General features: G+C 54.0%; 8 protein-coding genes across 8 annotated transcripts; 4 read left to right on the forward strand and 4 right to left on the reverse strand.

Annotated features, from left to right (window-relative positions):
* Positions 1–616: 616 nt before the first annotated feature.
* Positions 617–2,004, forward strand: AYL99_03155 (hypothetical protein; the record flags this gene model as incomplete). Its single annotated transcript, XM_018834671.1, has 4 exons — positions 617–681; positions 740–858; positions 939–1,790; positions 1,853–2,004. 4 exons carry the CDS (start codon positions 617–619, stop codon positions 2,002–2,004), a joined length of 1,188 nt encoding a protein of 395 aa, XP_018697295.1.
* Positions 2,005–2,679: 675 nt separating this feature from the next.
* Positions 2,680–4,118, reverse strand: AYL99_03156 (hypothetical protein; the record flags this gene model as incomplete). Its single annotated transcript, XM_018834672.1, has 2 exons — positions 2,680–3,596; positions 3,653–4,118. 2 exons carry the CDS (start codon positions 4,116–4,118, stop codon positions 2,680–2,682), a joined length of 1,383 nt encoding a protein of 460 aa, XP_018697296.1.
* Positions 4,119–5,167: 1,049 nt separating this feature from the next.
* Positions 5,168–9,853, forward strand: AYL99_03157 (hypothetical protein; the record flags this gene model as incomplete). The annotated part of the gene is made up of 2 exons (XM_018834673.1): positions 5,168–8,374; positions 8,432–9,853. 2 exons carry the CDS (start codon positions 5,168–5,170, stop codon positions 9,851–9,853), a joined length of 4,629 nt encoding a protein of 1,542 aa, XP_018697297.1.
* A 1,098-nt stretch (positions 9,854–10,951) lies between these two features.
* On the forward strand, positions 10,952–12,599 carry AYL99_03158 (hypothetical protein; the record flags this gene model as incomplete). The annotated part of the gene is made up of 2 exons (XM_018834674.1): positions 10,952–11,071; positions 11,130–12,599. The coding sequence occupies 2 exons, from the start codon at positions 10,952–10,954 to the stop codon at positions 12,597–12,599; spliced, it is 1,590 nt and encodes a 529-aa protein (XP_018697298.1).
* Positions 12,600–13,262: 663 nt separating this feature from the next.
* AYL99_03159 (hypothetical protein) lies at positions 13,263–14,028 on the reverse strand (the record flags this gene model as incomplete). The annotated part of the gene is made up of 3 exons (XM_018834675.1): positions 13,263–13,597; positions 13,643–13,780; positions 13,959–14,028. The coding sequence occupies 3 exons, from the start codon at positions 14,026–14,028 to the stop codon at positions 13,263–13,265; spliced, it is 543 nt and encodes a 180-aa protein (XP_018697299.1).
* A 1,066-nt stretch (positions 14,029–15,094) lies between these two features.
* On the reverse strand, positions 15,095–16,846 carry AYL99_03160 (hypothetical protein; the record flags this gene model as incomplete). The annotated part of the gene is made up of 1 exon (XM_018834676.1): positions 15,095–16,846. One exon carries the CDS (start codon positions 16,844–16,846, stop codon positions 15,095–15,097), a length of 1,752 nt encoding a protein of 583 aa, XP_018697300.1.
* Positions 16,847–18,784: 1,938 nt separating this feature from the next.
* On the forward strand, positions 18,785–19,867 carry AYL99_03161 (hypothetical protein; the record flags this gene model as incomplete). Its single annotated transcript, XM_018834677.1, has 2 exons — positions 18,785–19,026; positions 19,078–19,867. The coding sequence occupies 2 exons, from the start codon at positions 18,785–18,787 to the stop codon at positions 19,865–19,867; spliced, it is 1,032 nt and encodes a 343-aa protein (XP_018697301.1).
* Positions 19,868–20,612: 745 nt separating this feature from the next.
* Positions 20,613–21,643, reverse strand: AYL99_03162 (hypothetical protein; the record flags this gene model as incomplete). The annotated part of the gene is made up of 2 exons (XM_018834678.1): positions 20,613–21,578; positions 21,641–21,643. The coding sequence occupies 2 exons, from the start codon at positions 21,641–21,643 to the stop codon at positions 20,613–20,615; spliced, it is 969 nt and encodes a 322-aa protein (XP_018697302.1).
* Positions 21,644–22,167: the final 524 nt, after the last annotated feature.

Consider the following 22,167-nt stretch of genomic DNA (forward strand, 5'->3'; position numbering starts at 1 on the left):
GGCTGAGTATAGGATACTGTAGGTCAACCCATTTGAAATTCACCAGGGTGGAGGTGAGGCTAAGCCCACTCCTAGTACTGTAGAGGAGTCTGTTGGAACCAGATGTAGTGCGTTGCATCTGCACAGGAGATTACTGCTCGTCTCAGTCCATACGTGCCCTGCTTCGTTGCATCTGCACAGGGATTCTGTTCGTCTCGATCCACACGCTCCTTGCAAAAAAATCCATGCACATGGCTCAGCCGCACCGTCCACATATGCCACACTGTATGCCTGGCCAGCGAAAGGTCACATACTCTATCTCGGGCCAATAGAGATGACCACCACATCCATGTTCGCTTGATAATGAGGCCGAGCTGCATCACGCGATCCTACGCCTTTCAGACATGCGAGGCCTTGGAAGAGAAACTGGGCTCAAGAGTGAGCCTTGTCGTGTGCCACAAAGTGCACAAGGGGGATAGATGTATTTAAGATCTCCCATATCGCTTCTCATCCGTCCATCGACCTTCAAGTCCCCCTTGCCAGATTTCTGTTTTACCCATACGACATAAGCTTAGCCCGCTCGAGGCATTTCTCTTTTTCTACCTGGATTTATCCTTGCACGTCTACCTCATCAATCATGGAGTCCACTACACATGATATTGGTTCGCGGACACAGTACTGTCTCGACCAGATCAAGAACAGGTCTGAGTCTCTCGACCCTGCTCAATACTGGTGGCTGGACTTCTCACATTCCTCTTAGAGCGAGCAACGAGCCTGCCAAAGTCATCATCATCCTCGGCGGAAAAGATGAGGGAAAATCCATCCTGTTTGAGGATCTCACCAGTGCTCGGGGTCACGCACGTGATGATAGAGGCCCTGGTAAGTGAAGAGTCCCGTTTCCTCGCAGTGTTGCTACATTGAAAAAGCCCCATGTCCTGAAAATTTACCGTTCACCACAGGAACGACAGCATTCCAGCTCGAAGAATTGATCATCAACGGCGAGCAATTCTTCATCATGGACTCACCGGGCTTCGGCGCGGGAGACGAGGTAGAAGTATTCTTCGAGGTCGCCCGTGGCATAAAGGCGATCTACCAGCACGCCACTATCGTTGGAGTGCTTTTTGTGGCCAGCGTCAACTCCTCTCGGGTTGGAAACCTCGACCGTAAGCTCCCCGAGTTCCTCAAATTGTTCTGTGGGGACGAATTCGTCCCAAGAATTACATTCGTCACAACACATTGGACGCACCCGGATGCTGCTCAGTCAAACAGATTCGCACAGCTTCGTTCCCTTTGGTGGAGCTTCTTGGCCGGAGGAGCAGGGTTATATCACCACGGTCGAAAGTACAACAATCAACACGAGGATACGGGGATTTGCCTCACTTGGCCATCGAATCGTGATGAGATTGCGGGATACGCTAGAAACATGGTATCTCGTCATTATGGTGGTGTGGAAGCCCCGGTTCTCAGGATACTCACAGAGCTGGATAGAGGAAACGGACTCTATCTCACTTCTGCGGCAAAGTTTCTCAGAGCTTCAGCGAACACATACCATGAACCAGAGGGCAACCGGTCCGGAGGAAATACGGCACAAGACCAACCGCCACGTCAACCTGAGCCGCAAGGGACCGAGCGGACCAAGGACCACGTACCATCGGCCGGTCCCGACCTGATGAACGCAGCATGGAACAAGCTCGCCAACCTCGCGCTCAATTATGGCGTCGAGTTTATCGGTAACACATTGGAAAGCCAGTTCGTTGGAAGGGGGCCCAGTAGGCCCAGCTTCAGCTCCAGACCCAGCGTCTGTTCACGAGGTGAGAAATTGCCGGTTTCGTTACGGCCTTTTCAGCAGAGTACCAATACTGACAAAAGATAGATTTGAACTCAGTTGTCGACGTATGCAAGCTGCTCGGCATACCCTCTGACATAGAATCTCGAGAGGCACTTGGGGCGGGATTCGGCATCTCTAACGTTGGTACTGCCGAAGGGAACACGGCTCTTCTCGAGATACTGAAGGGCTGGCTTTGAGACGCCCTTTGGGGGTGATGGCGAGAAAGCTCTCCGTTGAGAGGCTCCCTCCCCCCAGAACAATCGGTGTGCACGATCGTTTCGCTGAAACATAATGAGGATGGCGACTTCCCGCTATGCACTCAGATTGTACGACTGCTAGTACTACAGAACTCGGTGGGCTGGGTCGGTACGTGTTCAAGCATGAGGACTCGTTTCTGCCCGTGATTTTGGGGCTTCAAGAGGCCGACCCTCCTAGAAAGGCATGACCAAGAAACGTATGAATGATAGATACTGTAGATAGTAGGTTGTTGACCGTGCCAAGCACAAGCTTGTGATATGTAATATCTCGCGATCTAGCCTGGTGTGAATCTTAAAAACGAGATGCATACTATCAATACCAGATACTCGAGCTACGATTGAGTTGACTGCATCTCAGCCATGATAGATGGCGACTATGACAGTTCGTACTAGGGAAGACAGAGAGACAGAAATGCAATAGACAGACAGGCATAACATAAAAGAAGACGATCTCAGTCGCTTCTTTCCAACTATTATACGAATAACTCCTGCTCAGCAGCTTCATCAGGGATATCGGTAGGCAGAAAACTCTCACAAAAATACGCATTTCGCCCGAACACAGACAGCCCCCTTTTTTTGGTTCCCCCTGCCCATTCCTGCCCAGCTTGCTTCGCTTCAAGAATAAAACGCGCTCTTCTGGAAACTCTCGGCCGAAATATCACCCGGTCTGCTGTCCATCTTGGGTCCTTTCACCACCTCCGGCTGCCTCTTTGTCGCCGGTCCATACACGGCGTTGTAGCGCTCCTTGTAGTCCTTCTCCCGTGTCTTGAGCGAGTCCATGACGGCCTGAGTATCGGCATCCGCCTCGCCGGCGTTTTGGAGAAGCTTGGGCTTGAAGGAAGCGGCCATCTCGTCCGTCCCCGTCATCTGTGGCGTGAGCTTGCCTTCCGTGATCTGTGGGGCCGCCTTGGGCACGGGTCTCTGGATGGGTTCGAGGTAGGGAGACGGGAGGTATCCCATCTTGCCGTCGCGCGCACGACACCGCCACCATTCACTGGCATTACCCATAGGGTCCGTCTTGGAGAGCACGGCCACGAAGTCGCCTTTCTTGGCCTCGAGGTCCATCCCTCCAGACTGGGGCGTGGGAGTATAGTCGTACAATACGCGGCAGAAGTCGAGTTTCTTAGGGTCGATGGGGATCTGCTCTCCGTTTTCGCCGGTTGTGTATGTCATGGCCGCGACTTCTTGATGCCGACGCATTTCCTCTTCTTGAGAGCGGGCCATGGCGCGGATCAACTTGCTCATGAGATAGGGCAGGCCGAACACCGCGATGGCAAACATGATGAACGGTTTCCGGGAGGGGCGGGGGGGCGCGGGGGAGCCGTCAGGCAGGGTCGCAGGGGTCGCACCGTGGCCGCCATTGAGGAAGGACGAAAACGCCGCAGGTGTAAGAGCGGTTGCGTCGGCCGGGGGTGGACGCCCGGTAAGTTTGGCGACCAGCGTCCGAAGCCAGCGCATGAGGGTGAAGATTCCGAGAACTGAGCCCAGGGTCTGGCGTAGAGTCCCGAGTTGTTCGGCCATGGAGACCATTGCTGGTCGGGGCGGTCAGCCTTGAGCATGTTGTGTTGTGGGCAGGAAACGAACTTACCGAAAAACGAGGAACGCGTCGCCATGAATGAACTCTCCAACATTTGCGCGAACCCCCCAAACGCGCCGACGATATTCTCCATGATCTGGAAAGTCGCGGCAGTGCTGTTGTTCCATGTCTGGGTCAGACTCTGGTTGTTTGGGTCACCTGGCATGCCTGGGTAGTTTCCATATCCACCCCCATACATGCCACTGCCGTACATGCCGCCACCATATCCGTAACCACCTCCATACATGCCTCCACCATACATGCCGCCACCGAACCGCGAGTAAGGGGACGAATAGGACGAATAAGGCGCCGAATAAGGACTGGAATTCATGCCGTTCATGCCGTTCACGCCAAAGCGGTTCTGATTAGTGAAGTTGGATGCATTTTGGTTGACGACACTGTTTAACGTCGAGGGTCGGTCGGGGAGAGCTGGGGCACCCGAGTCTGTGGAGGCGGAGGTGGGTGAAGGCGCGGTCATGGCGGTAGAGGTGACAGGTGTGCTTGTGCCAGAGGGAGCTGTCGTGGTTCACTCGTCAGTATAAGACCTTTGTGACCAGCAAGCAGCTGGCTGTGGTTGGAGAACTATTTACCGGTTGATCCAGCTCGCTCCCAAGGTTTGGGCGGCGAAACTGTCGTCATTCTTCTGTTATCTCGTCATGTCTCTCTGGCCGCTGATATATCGCCAGTGGATGGGGTGGAGAGAATGGAATGGCAGAGAGAGAGGGTTGTCGACTGTAGATGATGCTGTGGTTACGGCCGAGGGGGAGGAAATAAATCTGGGGCTGACAATGAGTTCGCCGCCGATGGAGAGGAACAGAGGCAGAGGCTGGAAATTCGCAGAAAGATGCCGAGGAAGTTTGCGGAGTCAGTGATGGAAAATTCCTCGTGGGTGAAAGGCCTTTTCCCCGGCCCTCCTTCGCTTATTTGTCGGCGGGAGTCGGATGACGGAGCTGTACCTAGACCAGGCAGGATAGAGGACCTCGTATAAAACACCCAGCCATTTGTACCCATTGGGACTGGACTGGACAGTGAGAGGTGCTGTGTATGTATACATCATGATTACGGAGACTGACTGACCGCAGGTGTGTTCCAGTGTCCAGTCACGTGCCAACTCCCAGGTGCTGCCAGTGCATCTTTATGATCCTCCGTACTCTACGGCTGAGCATATATTCCATCAACCGCACCCTTCTCCAATCCGCCATCACCACCAATGCTGTCCCCCCAAGCGTGCGTAACACATCGTGGTTGCTGTAACCCATTCACAGCAGACGTAGCATCTCAATCTTCATCCTCTTGGTCTCTCTTCGTCCTGCTTTAGGCTTTGCAGTAGATGCTTCCTTTCTTGACCTCCCCTCTCTCCCTGCCCTTGATACCTGCAATCCGAGCATCCCAGCGCAATTAGCCCACCACTGCTGCTTTGTTGCTGCCTGCGGGACATTCTGTGCTTCGCCAGTGGGTTTGGCTGCAGGAGACTCGACCCGGTGGTGACGATGCCCACGAAGCAATGATTGTGTCGACGATACCTCGATGAACTCGACCCCAGATGAGGGCGAGAGCTTCCTGCGCGACGAGGATGATGGGGAGCATGCGGGTGAGATTGCTCAAGAGTCGAGAGCGCAGGATGACAACGACGTGCCACACATAGTAGCTCCTGAACCACGTCAGCCAGCGGAGAACGTGATTGACGCACTTGATACTGTGCTAGAGGCTGAACATGGAGATCCTGCTCAAATAGACGGAGAAGGGGCACCACCAGACGTGCCGGGAACGAATGGAACCGACAATATCCCCCCTTTCAATGAAGCCACGAAGAGTCCGAGTATTGACGACTCGGCCTCAATCCCCGACGACACTCCTTCTGTACGAGACTCGGTGCTTTCTTCCCCTCGAAGCGATGCAGCCTCAATCCGCAGTCCCGTGCGCAGAGGTAGCCCTGCGACCGTCCATCGTCCGTTTGATATTCGCTTTCAATCTCGACTGTCAAGTTCCCAGCTCTCACCTCTACGCTCGAGTTCGCCTGCCTTCCTAAACGCCCATTCCCGTCACTCCTCCACTGCTAGTCAGGACCAGCACACGCCTTCCGAGGCGGACGAAACCATAAATCCTTGGGACGTGATCAGATGGAGCAAGTTCAGAAAGATCACCGGGCAAGCGTTTTCCGAGATTGGCAAGAGAAACTTCGGAAGTCCAACATGTCTGGCGGTGTCAGATCAGTTGGTGCTGGGGACGTCCAAGGGGATTGTTCTGGTCTTTGACCACCATCAAAATCACAAAGCAATCATTGGCAGCGGCACGAAAGCCGCCGAGAGTGGCGCTGTCACGTCCCTCGCATTATCCGCTGATCATACCACCATTGCCGTTGGACATGCAAATGGCCATATCTTCACTTGGGAATTAGCCCGACCATCCAGACCCTTTTTGCACATCCAGCCAATTGAAGTCTCTCAACCTCAAGCTCGCAAAGGAGATGGTCACATATCAGAGAGCGCTGTTCTTCACGTCGGGTTTCTGGGCTACAGGCATACTGCGCTCGTCTCGGCCGATGACAAGGGCATGGCGTTCTCGCACTTAGCAACACGCGGTATGGGAGCGGTTGGCCGCGTGGTCCGCACGACTCGAATTCTGGGGCGTTACCCGGAAGTTGTCTCGCGAACATCCAAGCCTTTGAAGAAAAGTTCTGTCCTGGCCTTTTCACCGTTGCCGCTGGGTAATATAGAGCAAAGGACAGATAGTATGGGACTCGTGGCAATGCTGACGCCGTATCTCCTTGTCATTGTCTCGACGACACCTGTAGCCCAGACCCAGCATAAAGCCGCCCGTCCCAAAGAGGTCGCGGCGCACAGCGCAATGACGGCGGCGTTGGCATGGTTTCCAGCCATCAAGCTCAAATCCCAGGGCTCGGAAGTCTCCAAGACAAAGCTTGTGTATGCATGGTCCAACATCCTCACCATCTTGGAAGTTCATGGAACCCAGGGCGATGACGACGTCGACAAGAACAAACCTCCCGACCTCCAATTCCTGGCTCGAAGCCGTTATCAAGCTGACGAGGCGATTGTGGCGGTCCAGTGGTTGAACAAGTCGGTGTTGGCCGTATTGACCATCACCCAACAGCTCCTGATCATCGAAGACCTGACCATGCATGTAACCGAAGCGTTTGACCTCTTGAAGAAGAATATCTATCATGCAGATCTCTACTCGCAACAGCTGCGAGCTATCATCGAACAGCTTGACGAAGAAGACACGTCCATGCATGGCGTGGTGGCGGATGCATTCCACATGAGCTTCCGAGCGTACAAAGGCAGGCTGTTCTTGCTGGGCTTCAATGACATTTGGACCGGCGTCCTTACCAATTGGGCCGATAGACTTTTGGCCATGATCAACGTCGGCGATTTTATTGGCGCCATCCGGCTTGCTACCAAGTATTACCAAGGTGACGGGGAAAAGGTCACAATTGGTCTTCCGGAAGAAGACAACGTTCGTGCAGGTGTCGTCAAGGAAAAGCTGGTCGAGATGATGACCGCCTCCTTGAAGTACGCCTTTGGCAAGAACCAGCAAGCCGGGAGTGATCAAATCGAAAAGCCCCAGATGGCCGAACTTGCCGACGCCTGTATCAAAGCCTGTCTTGTCATGGAGGACGAGAACTTCCTTTTCGAAGAAGTCTTCGCTTGGTATGAGGAGCATGGACATGGGCCCTTGTTTGTGGACGTCCTTGAGCCGTACATCCTAGATCACAGGATCCCTTCGATGCCTCCGCCTGCTCTGAAGACTTTGATCAACCACTTTGTGCAGACACACACTCCGTCGGTGCTGGAGGAGATTATTTGCATGTTGGATACTGCCCCGATGGACATTGATCAAGTGACCACCCTATGCCAGCGATATGCCCTGTATGACGCCTACATCTATGTCTGGACCATGGCCCTCCGTGACTTCACGACACCCTTGATGATGATGCTCGATCTGGCTGACAGCGAGGAGCTTCCACGTCAGCAAGTTGTCAACGTGATTGATCGATACGATCTCGCCCAGAAGATCTTTCCTTACATTTCCTTCATACTGACGGGTCGCGTGTATCCCACTGGAAATATGCTAGGCGATGAGGAGTCCGCGCTTGCCAAGGGACAAATCTATGACTTCTTCTTTTCAGGAGGATCAGGTGCGAATGGAGTGGCCAGGAGGAGGAGCGATTCCATCCTGAAACCCGCGGCCTCTTTCGGCAATCTGTCTCGAGTGCTCCATTTCGATACCGCGAGCTTCATCGCTGCCCTGAACGAAGCGTTTGAAGACAGTTATCTCAATTCGGGTGACGACGATGCGCTCGATAGTCTCGCCCTGAATCAAACCGCCGCGACGCGTACCTACACCCGCCAATACATCGTTCGCATATTGCTAGAAGTGATGTCGTCAGGTTTCGACCCCGATGACACCATCTACCTGGACATGTTTATCGCACGCAACCTGGCCAAATACCCTCAGTACATGGTCCTCTCGGGCACAGTTCTGCAAGAGATCTTTATTCGACTGTGTCAGTACCCAGAAGACGACATGCAAGAAGATGGCGAGTTGAGCATCGAATACCTCCTTTCCGTCTACCAACCACCCAACGTGCTCGACTTTGTTCCCCTCCTGCGGGAAGCCAGATTCTATCGCGTCCTCAAGTCTGTGTTCAAGCAAGAACGACAATATGCCGACATGATATCAACGTTTTTCGTGGACAGCCATGACCGAGCCGGGGTATTTGCCTCGGTTGTTGAATGTCTCCGTTCAGAATCGTCTCTAACACAACGGCAGCGAGAAGAGGTCAGAGACACCGTCGAGAAGCACGCGCATGATCTCATCAACATCGATGTCCCAAGATGTGCTGCTACTATTGATGAGGTGGCGCCGGATTTGCACCGCATTTTCCTGCAAGCAATGGAGGATGATCTCTTTGTACAGTTTGAGTACCTGAAGACGCTTCTAGAGCCTGAAGACCATCTGCGCGCACGTCGGAAGTACGACCATGAGATCATGGAGCAGTACGTTCGCCTCCTGTGCCAATTCGACCCTTCACACGTGAGAGATTACGTGGAAAATATCAAGGAAGGGGACATTCGACTTGCAGAAGTTCTTCCAACGATCGAAGACAGTGGCATCGTCGATGCTGTGGTCATCTTGCAGGTTCGCCAGGGCCAAGTGAAGGAGGCAATGGATCGGTTAACACGACACTTGGCCTTCTTGGGCTCGACCTTGAGGAGCTTGAGGTCAGATTTTGTTGACCAGGCCGACGATGCATCGGTCCAGCACCCGGCCACGAACCTCCTCGAATCCTTGGACAAATACACTCGAGTGGGCATATGGTTGTGTCAGGGGCAGATGAAGAATGTTCCCAAGTCATTGCCAGTTGCCAAATCCCCGAAAAGATCCGCCAGTGCCACGCGTGCATTGTCTTTTGAAGAAAATCTCTGGCTCGACCTGATTCTCTGCGTGGTGTCGATAGCTCGAGACGTCTCGATTCATTCGCCGCCGAACCAGGAGGCACCACGAGGCGACCAAGCCCTCGAAATCACGCAGGCCCTTCGATCAACCATTCAACAGGTCTTTACTGCACTCCTCACCAGTACTACATCCATGCGAGACGGGGCTTCCAGTCGAGACATGATGTTCTTACGCATCCTACGTGCATTCCTCTCACATGCTGCTGAAGCAAGCCCGTCTCTTTCAGAACTGCGGAATGTGATCAGCTCCATATTTTCCGCGTATGCATATGAGGAGTCCCTTCTGGGCCTTTCGAATGCGATGTTGGACAAGGACGTGTTTGTCCGCTTGGACGAGGTGGCTGCTCTGAGACAGCGCGGTTGGCGACCTCGAGGGCAGGTATGCGAAGTCTGTCGACGACGTGTCTGGGGCCCGGGTGTCGGCGAAAATGTCTGGGAGCAGTGGCAGAAAAAAGAAGAAGCCCGACTCCTCCGCCGACGCCGGGTCCAGCACGTCGAAGCCGTGGTGGAAGACGATGAGGCTCGGGGCAAAGGCAAAGCCACAGTCGGAGTGAGCTCCCCGGAGCCAGTGGAGAGCGAGAGTGGCGGTGTAGTTAATGACCCGGCCGAGGAGCTTGGTCCCATTGTGGCGTTTTCCTGCCGCCATCTGTACCACCAGAAATGCTTGGGACAGGCAGGCGTGGAAGAGGGTGTCCCTGTTCCTCTTCCTCAGTTGGCGTGCCCGGCCTGCGTATAGCTCGATACAGTAATTATCACGTCCTTCACTTCTCCTTTTTCCCTTTCGACGTGGTGGAGTCTTGGACGCGGACCAAGACGCTGAGACATGGAATGTTTCGACGACACGTGACCAGTCCGTCTATAAGCTCTGATTGGTCCATTCCGACCACCTCAGACGCCCCTTGAAATGCTTCCACTTCCTCCCTTTTTTTTGCCCGCTTGTCTCTCCCTGTCACCAGCCCCCCCAATGACCAGCGTGCCCGATTCAGTCCATCCACAACCCACTTCACCAAGAGTCCCAAGACCAAGGTCAACGCTTTGGCCGTTTTTTAAAGTTATCAGACTTATCCGTCGTTACCGCGTTTCAAATATGCGGAGTGGACGCAAGCAGTAAGGAAGTGCTCAGGGCGCCAACGTTTCAAGCCCATTCCCACTATCCCAGTTTGCCATCTTTCACATCCTTTTTCCCAGGCTGTTCATCAGGCTGCCAGCCAGCTCAGCAACAGGGAGGAAGTCTCAGCTCTCCTTAATCATGTCTTGAGCAGCCATTCAGAAGTCCACGGCCTTCTTTTAGGGGGAGGTCTCGGATGTTCCTATCCTTGCAGCATGAGAGTCCATGTCCGAGGTATTGTTGATAGTTCGGGTTTCTTCGCTTCGTGACCCGCCCCAGTCCACGTTCACATGAGCCGTATATGGAGTCCCCCTTACTCCTCGACAGCGCTTTTTCAGGTATCGATGCGCCAATCCACGAAGCCTATTGCTCCTCTGCACGTCAGATGTGCATAACAGCCTCGACGCGGACCGATGGATGGATACTTCTGTTTGGGTCCTTGGCCCCCGCCTGTGCACGCAGACGCCCAGGACGGGCATCTGGACCATGGTTCACCCCTTTCTCTCGACGTACCCATACCCCCCCCTCGTGGTATACATATTTCAACAACCTGCTCGAGGGCATGGTCCGTCCGCTTTCCTCGTGGACAGGTCATTCTGCCATTTCTTGTTTCTCTAAGCCAGCATTTTTGCGTCCACTCCTTTTTGTCCCTTTCCATTTGAACCTGCATCTTTGCTGCAGTTTGTCGCTCCTTTCTGTCGATCTTTTTCTCAATTCAAAGCAAAAATGTTGGCTTCTTCACTTCTTGTCACCCTGGCGGGACTTGTCTCTTTGAGCACAGCTGGATATGTGCTGGAAGATGACTACAGCGCTGATCAATTCTTCTCCATGTTCGATTTCTTCACCGTACGCCCCAGCCCCCCTTCTGTCAAATACCAGGCATATCGCTGACCCAAGTAATCAGGACGCAGATCCCACGAATGGATATGTGCAATATGTGGACCAGAACACGGCTCAAAGCGGCGGGCTCATCAACACCAACAATGGCGCCGTCTACATGGGGGTTGACCACACCAATGTTGCGTCGGGTTCCGGGCGTCAAAGCGTCCGCCTGACAAGCAAGAAGTCCTATACCCATGGCCTGATTGTTCTGGATCTTTCCCACATGCCCGGTGGAATCTGCGGAACGTGGCCAGCCTTCTGGACCGTCGGCCCCAACTGGCCCAGTGCAGGCGAAATTGATATCATCGAGGGCGTAAACTCGCAGGCTTCCAACGCCATGACCCTCCACACCGACTCCGGGTGCAGCATTACCAACAACGGCATGTTTTCTGGGTCCGTCGCCACGCCGAACTGCGACATCAAGGCCGCGGGTCAAGCGATGAACGCAGGCTGCTCGATCTCGACGCCCAACGATGGCACCTACGGCACTGGCTTCAACCAAGCCCAAGGCGGGGTGTATGCCACTGAATGGACCTCGTCGGCCATCAGCATCTGGTTCTTTTCCCGCTCCGCCATCCCGTCCGACATCTCCTCGGGCTCACCAGACCCCAGCAATTGGGGCCAGCCGCTGGCGTCGTTCTCGGGAGGGTGCAACATCGACGAGTTCTTCAACAATAATCAGATCGTCTTCGACACGACCTTCTGCGGCGACTGGGCGGGCAATGTCTGGACCTCCGATCCCGTGTGCGGCTCCAAGGCGTCGACCTGCGAGAGCTTCGTACAGAACAACCCCTCAGCGTTCCAGGACGCATACTGGTCCGTCAACTCGCTCCAGGTCTTCCAGAGCACCGGCGGCGAAAACGCCAGCACCACCGCCGGACCGCCGTTCCCGACCGCATCGCCCCAGGGCCCTCCACCCTCGGTCAGCATTCCCGGTGCACCATCGGGCGCCCCTCCCGTGGCGCCCACCCCTCCATCAAGCTTCTCCGTCCCTACGACGGGCTTCAGCCGCGGCGGCAACGGCCGACACAGCAAGACGTTCGGCACGGCGGGCGCCACGGGCGCAGAGTTCGCAGCCGTGCCAACGACCGCCTCCGCTTCAGCCGCGGTCTCGGCGTCTTCGTCGTCCACGGTGTCCTTCGACGCGCGAGACCCCTCTACAACGGTGGGCCCGCCGATGGCCGTGGCAGTCGCCTCGGACGGGACGATCAGCGAGGTGCAGGAATCTCCCGCGTCGCCGCCTGAGATCACACCCACCAGCACCACCTCCGCCCTGGGATATCACCACGAGAGCCGGCGAGAGGCAGGGCCAGAGCCGGACATGTCCTCGTCATCTTCGTCTTCGTCTCCTCTTGCAGATATGGTGCCTTTCTTCGACGAGACGTCGCACGCCAAGCGACACTTGGCCAGGCACCGGCGTAGCAGCAGGGATATGCATCGCCATCTGTTCCGCCACGGTGTGGTTGCCGGAGGTTCAGGGAGCGAGGAGTAAAGAAGGGGCTTCTTTTCCTTCCTTCCATACTAGCCTCTTCTTGGAAGAGAAGAGAAGGGGGGGAGGCCCAGACGGTGTAAGGCAAGAGGAGGGATATGATATGCATCTTTTTATCTTATCTTGACGGGTAACGACGGAATGAATGATGGGAATGGGATGAAACCAAACAAAAAACCCCGCAAAACAAAGGATATCTGATATGGATATGGGAATGAATCTTCTTCACAAGGGCCCCCTTTCATTTGGCAATCAAATCACTCAAGTCAATGCAGTCGACGCATTCGAGAACACATTGACGGATTGATTGATGATCTCGTGAACGACGAACGAGGTATGAGCGAGATGGATAGACAGGTAGAATAGCTCGATTATCTATTCTAGGCTAGGCAACAAGGCAACAGGCAACAAACAACAAGATGTTTTGCCGCGGATCAAGAACTCAAAGAGCCCCCCAACTCATCGACTTCGTAGATAGAGGATGTGTTGATTCTCGTTATGGTATGCCCTGTCTGTGCCTCATCTTCGTTTACTTGAGCGGCGATATATAACGCCTGTACATATATACCTCCCGCTAAGCGTCATCATTCGCTCCAGTACGGCACCCGTCAACCATTGTCGCTTGCTTGCGACAGTCCTCGAACTGTTCTCGCCAAATATGCACGTCTAAGGAATTGATCCCCTCTGGAGCTTCGCGGGGTCCTGGGTATTGGTCTTGGGACCGACACCTGTGGGATCCTCGCCCATCGTCCAGGTGATGGGGTCTCTGAGACATCCATAGCCAAACATCGAGGGCAGTTGGTCGCGACCCAATTGCCAATCGCAGCATTTGGCATTGTGATCGCGTGCTGGATGAATTATGGCTTCTTCCAGCTCACCGGGCAGGTCGTGTGGCGCTTTGCAGTTGGAATGTCCGGCCTTTGCGTCGTCACATTGATGATTTCTGACTTTGTCGCAGCCTTTCAAGCCGTCTTCGCCATCGTTACCATCCTCAGTCTGCCCTGGCTTCCAGAAAGCCCACGATGGCTATATCCGAAAGGTAGAACCGAAAAGGCGGACGTAGTCAGAGCCGCTCTGAAGGCCCTTCCGGTCGAACATGCAGTGGTCTAAGCCGAACCCAGTGAAATTCTGGCCGCCATTGCTTTGGAAGACCGCTTTGACGAATGCAGCCTCGAAACCATCTTCTATGATCGTTCTGGTCAGAAGATCCCGATCCGAATAGCCCTGTTTTTCTATCATTCAGATGATCCAACAACTACCCGGTGTATGTCGCACCCCAGCCTTGAGGCGACAATCCAAGAGCTAAACTTGCGTCTAGGGCTGTTTCTGCCCCAATAGGAGCCTGGCAACTACAGCCAATACCTCGAGAAGCACGGAAGAAACTTGCCGTCCATTTCTCCCAGTCGACTTGGCCGTAGAATTCCTGATCCATGGCATTGCACCACAACCAGAACGCACTGCAGACACGGTCCGGGGTAGCCCTTGAGGTGGTTACTTTCCGTGTAGTTTCGCGTAGTCGTAAGGGGAGTATGCCGCATCACAGGGAAAAGTAGATGGCATAAGAAGATGTCGATGTGAAAGGGAAAAGGAAGGAAGAAGGACAAGTGACATTTTGATATTTGTGGTGTACAAGGCGCTAGACGCCGCCAGACTCGATGCTATCAACTTCCGCCAACAACATGACGCCGGCCCATCATTTCACCATCCCTGTCTAGCCAGAACCCAGCCAGCCAGCCTGCGACGATACGATGATGCAGTTCAGCAAGATTGCTCCTGACCGCAAGAGAGAGCACGAGTCAAGCCTGGGCGTTCCAACACCCTTCGCACCCCAGCAGCCAAACGTCAAAAGAACCAAAACTGGACAGGCATGTTCCAGTTGCAGGGCGCAAGGTACGGGGCCAGCACTTGTTGGTGATTGCGAACATGCGTGGACTGGGAAGGGCATTTCCAGGGTGAACCATATCTTGGGACTCTGTCGAAAGACTACTTCCTCGAACAGGAGACCATTTCACTCTGATCACGCAAGACATTCTTTCTCACAAGGCCCGGGTTTAGAAATATTCTTATTCGTCCCGCCGCCGTATCTAGAAGCGGAGTCCGACTGGATTAGGCCGTCTCAGCTGTCTTCCCATCCCACAAGCCGACTTCCCCTCATCATTCTCGTCTTCTTGTCTCTTTCAAGACTCTTGTTTGGATAATTATTGTTCAGATACCTTCCTCGACTCCGTCTCCACATATGCAGTAAGTTATTCTCACAAGCCGACCCGAAGACTGGTGGGATATGGGTATCATTCGCATGCTCTTGCAAAGTACAAATTCTTTCTTGCTTTTCTGACAGCGAGCATGAACAAAATGCAGGGGAAAAAAAGGACAACATGTAGTACACAAAACGATCGTCAATGTCATGAGATGACCAATAAAAAGGGACAAAATAAATGAGAGATCGCGAAGTCGAATATCACTCCGCAGCTTTCAATTTCTTGCGGTCGAATTGTTGATCACCAGCGCTCATGAGTCCCGCCGGTTCCAAAGGCGCTTCCTCTGTCACTGGCTGGACTGTTTTGTGCCGCAAAGAAGGTTAAGGAGCCTCCGCCGGCACTGCCCCTGCCACCGTTGATGTCGGTGCCGAAGTCGAAGCGCTCAAACTCATTAAGACTGCTGACATCTGATTTGGCCTCGATATCTTCATAGTCGTCGGCATCCGACACTATGCTCGCTCGAGCTCCGTCGTAATGGATTGAAGCTCTCTGGGGACGATGGATCATTTGATTGTTTGCACTCCCGCCAAAGAAGCGATCTTGGTGCTCTCTTGGACTCTCTCGCGGTATCAACTGCGAACGAGTGGCAGGGGGAGGCAATTTAGGTGATGGGGACGGCTCTCCAGGAGTATAACCTAGACGAGAAGAGTTTGCCAGTCGCGCAATGCGCAGGTTTTCCTCCGTCAATCCATGACCAGGAGGGCTGCCCGGAGTGGGTGACTTGTGCCCTTTAGGTCCAAGGTTGGCAGTGTTGATGGGTGGCGGCGGACGTTTACTCGGAGGTGGCTTTGCGATGGTTGGCGTATCCTTCACGATAGGGGAGTACTGTGATATGGACGAGGCGCCGTTGAAAGCACCCTGTGGAGGGGCCTCAAGCCGCGATGGTGCCTGTGCTCGGTTGCTTAGATTCATGTTAGGCGAAGGATCCCGCAAGCGGAAAGCTGACGTTGCTCCCGGTCGAGGAGACTCTGTAGGGTTTTGCCGCTGAGGTACGGGACTTGGTCCGCTTCGCAGCACTGGACTCGGAGCTGTCCTGGGGATTGGACTGGGGCCCGAGCGTGATGTGGGAGGTTGACCACGCTGGCCCGGCGTGCTGTTACTTCTGTTCCTGTTTGAAACTTGCTCCCAGCTTGAAGGCGGTGGTGCGCCTCGTCCAGACGTCGACGGTCGCCCTGGTGCGGATGGCCCGCGCATATTTCGGTACGGAGAGTTGACGGTTAGAGATCTCGGTTCGTCAGCAGGCCGATCCGGTCTAGCAGGCTTCGATTCTTGAGGGGTGAGTGGCCGAGCAAGACCGATCTGCGCGGATGGCCATTCGGACATGGGAGTTGATGGCGAGGTGGCAGACGGAAGCTCCTTTTGAGTGACTGCTGGAGACTTTTTCTCAAACCCTCTAGGAGTAGATGTGGTTGACCTGCTGCTGCTCGAGCGGCTGCCCAGCTTTTCACCCTTGCCCGTCATCACAAACTCCGGTTCAATGTGCAGATCTCTCTGATGCCTCCGCCTCATGAAGAACCAAAATAGACCCAACGAGGCTAGCAATACGACGACGATAGGGACAACGATGGCTGGGATAAGAGTGCCGAGGTTGGAACTGGACTGATGGGCAGCAGCACTGCTGGTTGCAGCAGCTGATGTCGTCGAGGACCGCACAGTTGTCGAGGTGGAGGATGCAGCGGCAGCTGCTGAGGTGAGGGAGGCATATTCGGCTGGGTCGGTGATGGTCCTGGTTCTTTCGGTGGTGAAGGTGGTTTCAATGCCTTGACCGGTGAGGCTCTGTTCTAGGGTCTGTGTTTCGGTGATGGTGGTGAGTCCCGACACTGCCTGAGCCGTGACTATTGGGACGGTCACCGATGGGTCTGGGGTAACAGAACTCGGAGCAATTGACTGCGGGAGACCCGACGTTGGGTTTGGTATAATCGAAGGGAGGGAGCTGAGCGCAGCCGAGTTCTGAGGCTCTCGTTTGTGAAGAACCTTCCCGTGTCGGAACATCCTGCCTTGTTTTCTGTGGGCAGGCAGGATGGACTGAACGTCACCTGCAGTCAAGTCGCGAGAGAAGATGGCGAGAAGCGAAGGCAAGATCGATGAGGTGCAGATGGCACGAAGGGTGTCGTCGCAAGCTCCTTTTGCGTGAGAGCACTATCCCAGTACAGCATGGGGCCAGTACCTGGCAAATTGAGAGATCATCGGGCGAGAAAGGTTAGCGTGAGGCCATCGACGGAGGGGAAATTGGATATGCGGTCTAGAGGAAGACTCATGCCATTGAAGAGACGGTGAGATGGTTCTCAGGAAACGTTGGCAAGAATGACAACGGGTTTGCAGAAAAAGAAGGTTCCCAACGGCCTGCGCACGCGCTGGCTTGAAACGTGGACAAAGACATGTGCGAGAGAGTTTTGATTCAGAGCAGTGGATAGAGGAAAGGCTCCTCAACGAGAGAGAAGGCTGGTGGGCGCGTTGAGGGTGGCACAGGGAAGGAGGTGTTTCGGGAGGCCCAAAAGGGAAAGGCTGCGAAACAAGGTCAAACACCAGGCTGAGAGCCAAATGGGCCCTGGAGTGACATTCTGAGCCTGTGGCTCCAAGAACACCAGTAGCAGCCGGGACACTGGGGTCACAGCACCCGCAAGTCTGGAGCATAATCATTAACCCACCTTTCCGACTTGCCGATCGCGAAAAAAGGGTCGAAGCCTTCCCAAGGGGGTGGGAGAGGAGTGTGCCGAGTCCTCTGCACCTCGTAGTAGTCCAGTGGAAAGTGCTCGCTTGACAGCTCTTGACGTGATGCCTCGCATTATGTCGTCACAGGCTGTGGAAGAAAACATTCTGATACTTGTCTCACACAGTTAACGTCTGCGTGGGCAAAGAGAGACTGTGTTCGAAGGCGAGCGAGACAGATCTACAAGAGGGACGAGGTGGATGAGGTTACCAAGAAATTCTGGAAAAGGGGGACCTTAAAAATAGATCGTGTCACGTGAGCGCCAATCTGGCACGTGACTGGGTCCATCCGGAGACCAAATTCTCCGGAAGACGAGGAGGCTGCAGCCTTGCGTTCCATTTGTGATGGAGCAATAAAGAACTTTCGGTTCTTTGAGTGAGTGCAGGATGGCTCTTGCTGGAGCTATGCGTTTTCCGGGGATGCTCCAATTGCTCGTTACCCTGCGTGGTCGCTGAGTTGGACATTAAAAAGACATGCTGAAATAAAATGCTTGCTAAAGTAAAAATAGCCCTCCCAGTGATCGTGTTGGGTTGAAAAGAAGGGCAGCGCTTCCTGAACTCAACAGTGAGGACCATCTTTGCTGTACTCTACCAGAGAGGGGTGGTGGCCTGTCACATTTGCAGCCGGTCACACACACAATCGGGTGACCTGGAGAAAAAGAGGAGACTCGGAATTATGTATTTCTTGCGTGCTATTACTCGTCCGAGCAGGGCACCTAGCACATCGAGCCCAAGGGTATCGGGCGGGGCTCCTCCCTTAGGCGTCCCTGAGCCCGGCGATTCGATGCTTATCAGGTTCTATCACCTCCCCTCCAGCCAATCGCCTAGGTGTGCTCAAGCCCCAGTCACTGCAGCTTGGGTCTTCACACCCCGCCTATTGGTGCTTCCTTGATATCGCTCTGTGATGCTCATTCGCCATCTCGACCTGTAAGCGCCTGCTGTCGTGCTGCCATGTAAGCACCTCCCACCGATCTTCATGGCCGGCTTTTATGAGACTTGCGCCATTCTCTGCCGTCTTCCCTCCTCATGCCAGGTCCATAAGTCAGAACCTCGCGTCCTCCTGAAGGGTCCTGAGAGACTCGACATCCGACGACAGCGACATCCAGGCTGAACATGCAACGAGATCGTTAGGCAAATATCCACAATCATCGGATCGACGCATCACCACCTGAGGCTCCCCAGACAAGCAGAACGAGAACCCATTCCTGAGACTCCTTCGCCATGAAGTTCTTCCTTTCTCGGCGTTGGAAGCCGAACAAATGGCCTTTCTACGTCCTGATACTCGTCGAGATCCCATTGACCATCGCTCTGCTGGCGTTATTCGGTATCGCGTCTCCAGACACTTACCGAACGAGACTGTGGCAAGATGGTGCAGACAATGGCTTCAACTCGAGTCCCTTGACGGGGCTATATGCAGCCGCCAACTATCGACCCTATACCACTCCCAAAGTCTGGTCGCAATTGTGAGTGTCTTCGTCGCGATTCAAAGACCATTTGCTGATCACTTGCACCAGCATAACTGACTACAATGTCGCAATCGTCGTCCTTTCCATGTTCATCATGCTGGTCAAATCCATCATGTACATGCTCCACGTTTTCCCGCCGGTCCTCTCTGCCTTTGTTCACGCCGGCCTCCTCATCCTATATGCCGTCTCGGTCGACTACCAAGCCAGCAGTGACACCACCGACCCAGAGCATCCTCAGCACGGCGCACCTTGGTATATCACCAAATCCTGCAGCGTCACTCATAACAAGAACAACATCGGGTACTGCAAACAGGCGAAAGCGAGTTTTGCATGCACTTGCGCCATGCTCGGTGTTTTTCTCACCTATTTCGCATTTGCTGCGTACTCATGCTTTCCCAGCAAGCAACAACGCGAGGAATACGCTGAGAAGCAACGACTCAAGGCTGAGCGCTGGGCGAAGTTCGAAACCTATCAGGACGATGAGACGGGCGAGACCATAGGACAAAAATACCCTATGCCGGATACGCCAGGTCAGGCGAGTGGTCGACTGAACCCGATGACCCCGCGAACACTTGCATTCAACACACTGGGTGGAACAAAGGATCTCCCGCTGCGGAGCCACTTCAGCTCGCCAAATATCCCGTCGGCAACATCTCCATCCTTCGCGATTCGAAGTCCTGATTTGCCGAGAAGTCCAATGAGTCCGGGGTTCGTTCAGCGAGTCGGCGCCGGCCCCGAAAAGGCGAATGGGAAGTCTCCTGAGATTGGCATAAGTCCATCAGGGTCAGCCGCACCGCAACTGTATTTCCCTCCTCCACCAAAGACGTCGAAGAAGTGAGGACCGGATTGGACTGGGCTGAGGAACATAAAGCTATTGAAACCGTATGGGACCTGATGGCTCCTTGTGGTCTGAGATGTGTGACTATGAGCGTGATGACTTGGAAGTTTTGACCCCCGATGGAAACCGATAATTGACAGCCTGCTGATCTTGGATATGGTCGTAGAGACCAGGTGTTTGGAAGTCAATCTTTCCTACGACGAGGCGTCATGGATGAAAGCCTGGGAAGAAGGGCAATGAAGGGCCACAGAGTATCTCACAGGAACAGACGGACCTATGTACAATCTGCACAATTTCAGAATCAATTTCTTCAAAATGCTTTGCTTGAGTGAAGTCAGGTCGCACTGTAATGGGGATCATCAATCCGCTTTCCACGTCTACTAGTACGATCACATTCTCACACGCCTTTGTCCGACTTGGACTTTTCATGCATCGCTCAAGCCGAATACTCAACCCTCTTGCCAAACCAATGCATCAAGCCTGTGTATCTCGATACAACCGTCGTGCAGTGGACGAAATGACTACGGATTCCACACGACGTCTCCTCGCCTTGTAGTCATATCCACACCAGGATGGGCCACGGGGACACGGATCTGGGGCTGTGGAAGTTGAACACCGTCGTAGTCTTGACAGACGGACGAACTCCCAACGCGTTCATCGTGGAAATATATGGTATTCGGTCCGTATAACACGCATGACCCATTCGTAACGCCATGACATCGGTCTAACAATCCATTGACAACCGTTACCGTGAAGAAACACTCTGAGGATGTACAGAGTCTGTTGCAGGCCCGCCCGTCAAGTTCGCCACAAACTCCTGGTATCGAAATACATCACCGCCTTTCTTTGGTGCAGGGTCCTTTAAGCCTCTTACTCCGGCGATACCAATGACATTTTTGCCCAAAATCCTCCTTCCCGTGAAACCTTCCATGGCCCGATCGATGTCCTTTCCGGTCAGCTGCCGCTCTCCCGGATCTGGCACTGTGCTCAACAACGCTGCACGAAGCTCTGCAACGTCGATCTGCCCGCTATCATCGTCATCAAATGCAGACAGGGCATTGAGAAGCTCTTGTTGAGGCGATAATCCGACCAAAATATTCGCCAGCTGATTGAGGTATTGCGGCAGGGACATTTGTTGTGGCTGTCCCGGCGGGAAGAATTGAGACAGATTGCTCTCGTGGAGTCCAAGGGATTGCAGGGTTTCGGCCACAGATGAGGCATCGATTGTGCCATTCGAATTGGAATCGAGGACAGAGAACGACTCGCGCATGTTATGCAGGAGTTGTGGAGGGAGTTTTGAGAGGTTATCATTCTGAGAGAGCATGCCATTAGACACGAGCCTGCGTGGTTCTCTGCTGGCAGGATTCCTTGAGTTGGGCATCAAGAGCGGCGCCGTCTCGTATTTTGAAGGCGAAGAAGGTTGCGAAAGGCGACTTGTGGTTGGTGATGGAGGGGGTTCCGTTTGTGCTCTTCGAAAATGCGGATCTGCGGAGGACTTCGACGGGGTTGACATGATGATCTCGTCTTCCTCCTCCTCTGAGACGGTATAGGCATGCTTGAGTTTAGATGGCGAAGTCAAAGGTGAAGCGGCGCTCCTGTTTGTTGGAGGTGTTGCCGGTCTTCCATTCACGAGGGTGGGCGAACTCGGTGAACCAGGACGGCGGAAAGGCGACGAACGGGGAGAGTTGTTGAATGTGGATTTGTATGAAGTCTGTACATATGAAGTCTCAGCGACGGAAGCGACAGATGCGAACAAACAAGAGTCAAACCTACCATTGCCGACGTCAATCACGTTGTGTACACAAGTGTTTCACTTCACGTTTTGGGTCGGTCTGGCCGATAGCTTGGAGGCAGGTAAGTTGAAGTTGTCTCGCGAGAGACTCTGTCATGTAGTGTCGTAGTTTGAAGTGTTGACTTAGTCTAAGATAGCAGTTACGTTGTTGACTGAAGCCCTGCTAGTGATAATAATCCCTCGGCATGTGATTGTGTAAACAAGCTGATGTTGGCAGGGCAGCAAAATGCGAAGTAATTGGGGGAAGGTTTTGCGAACCCCGGGAGGAGTCATCTGAACGCCCATGTCTAGCCTCACTAGGGGTCCCCTACCCCCCCCCCCCCCCCAACACCCCCCCCCCCCCCCCCCCCAATCCAGGGCCTCCCTCCCCCCCCCCCACCCCCGCCAATAGCGGAACAATATCGACCAGAAGATCCAGGCCCTGGCTCGGGCTCAAGTTCGCAGCCTGGTGAGCCTCAATCATTCACGGAACTAGATCCGGACCAGCCGATCGAAGTTGATGTAGGTT

Source organism: Fonsecaea erecta (assembly GCF_001651985.1).
Source record: "Fonsecaea erecta strain CBS 125763 chromosome Unknown Scaff2, whole genome shotgun sequence".
Taxonomy (NCBI): Eukaryota; Fungi; Ascomycota; class Eurotiomycetes; order Chaetothyriales; family Herpotrichiellaceae; genus Fonsecaea; species Fonsecaea erecta.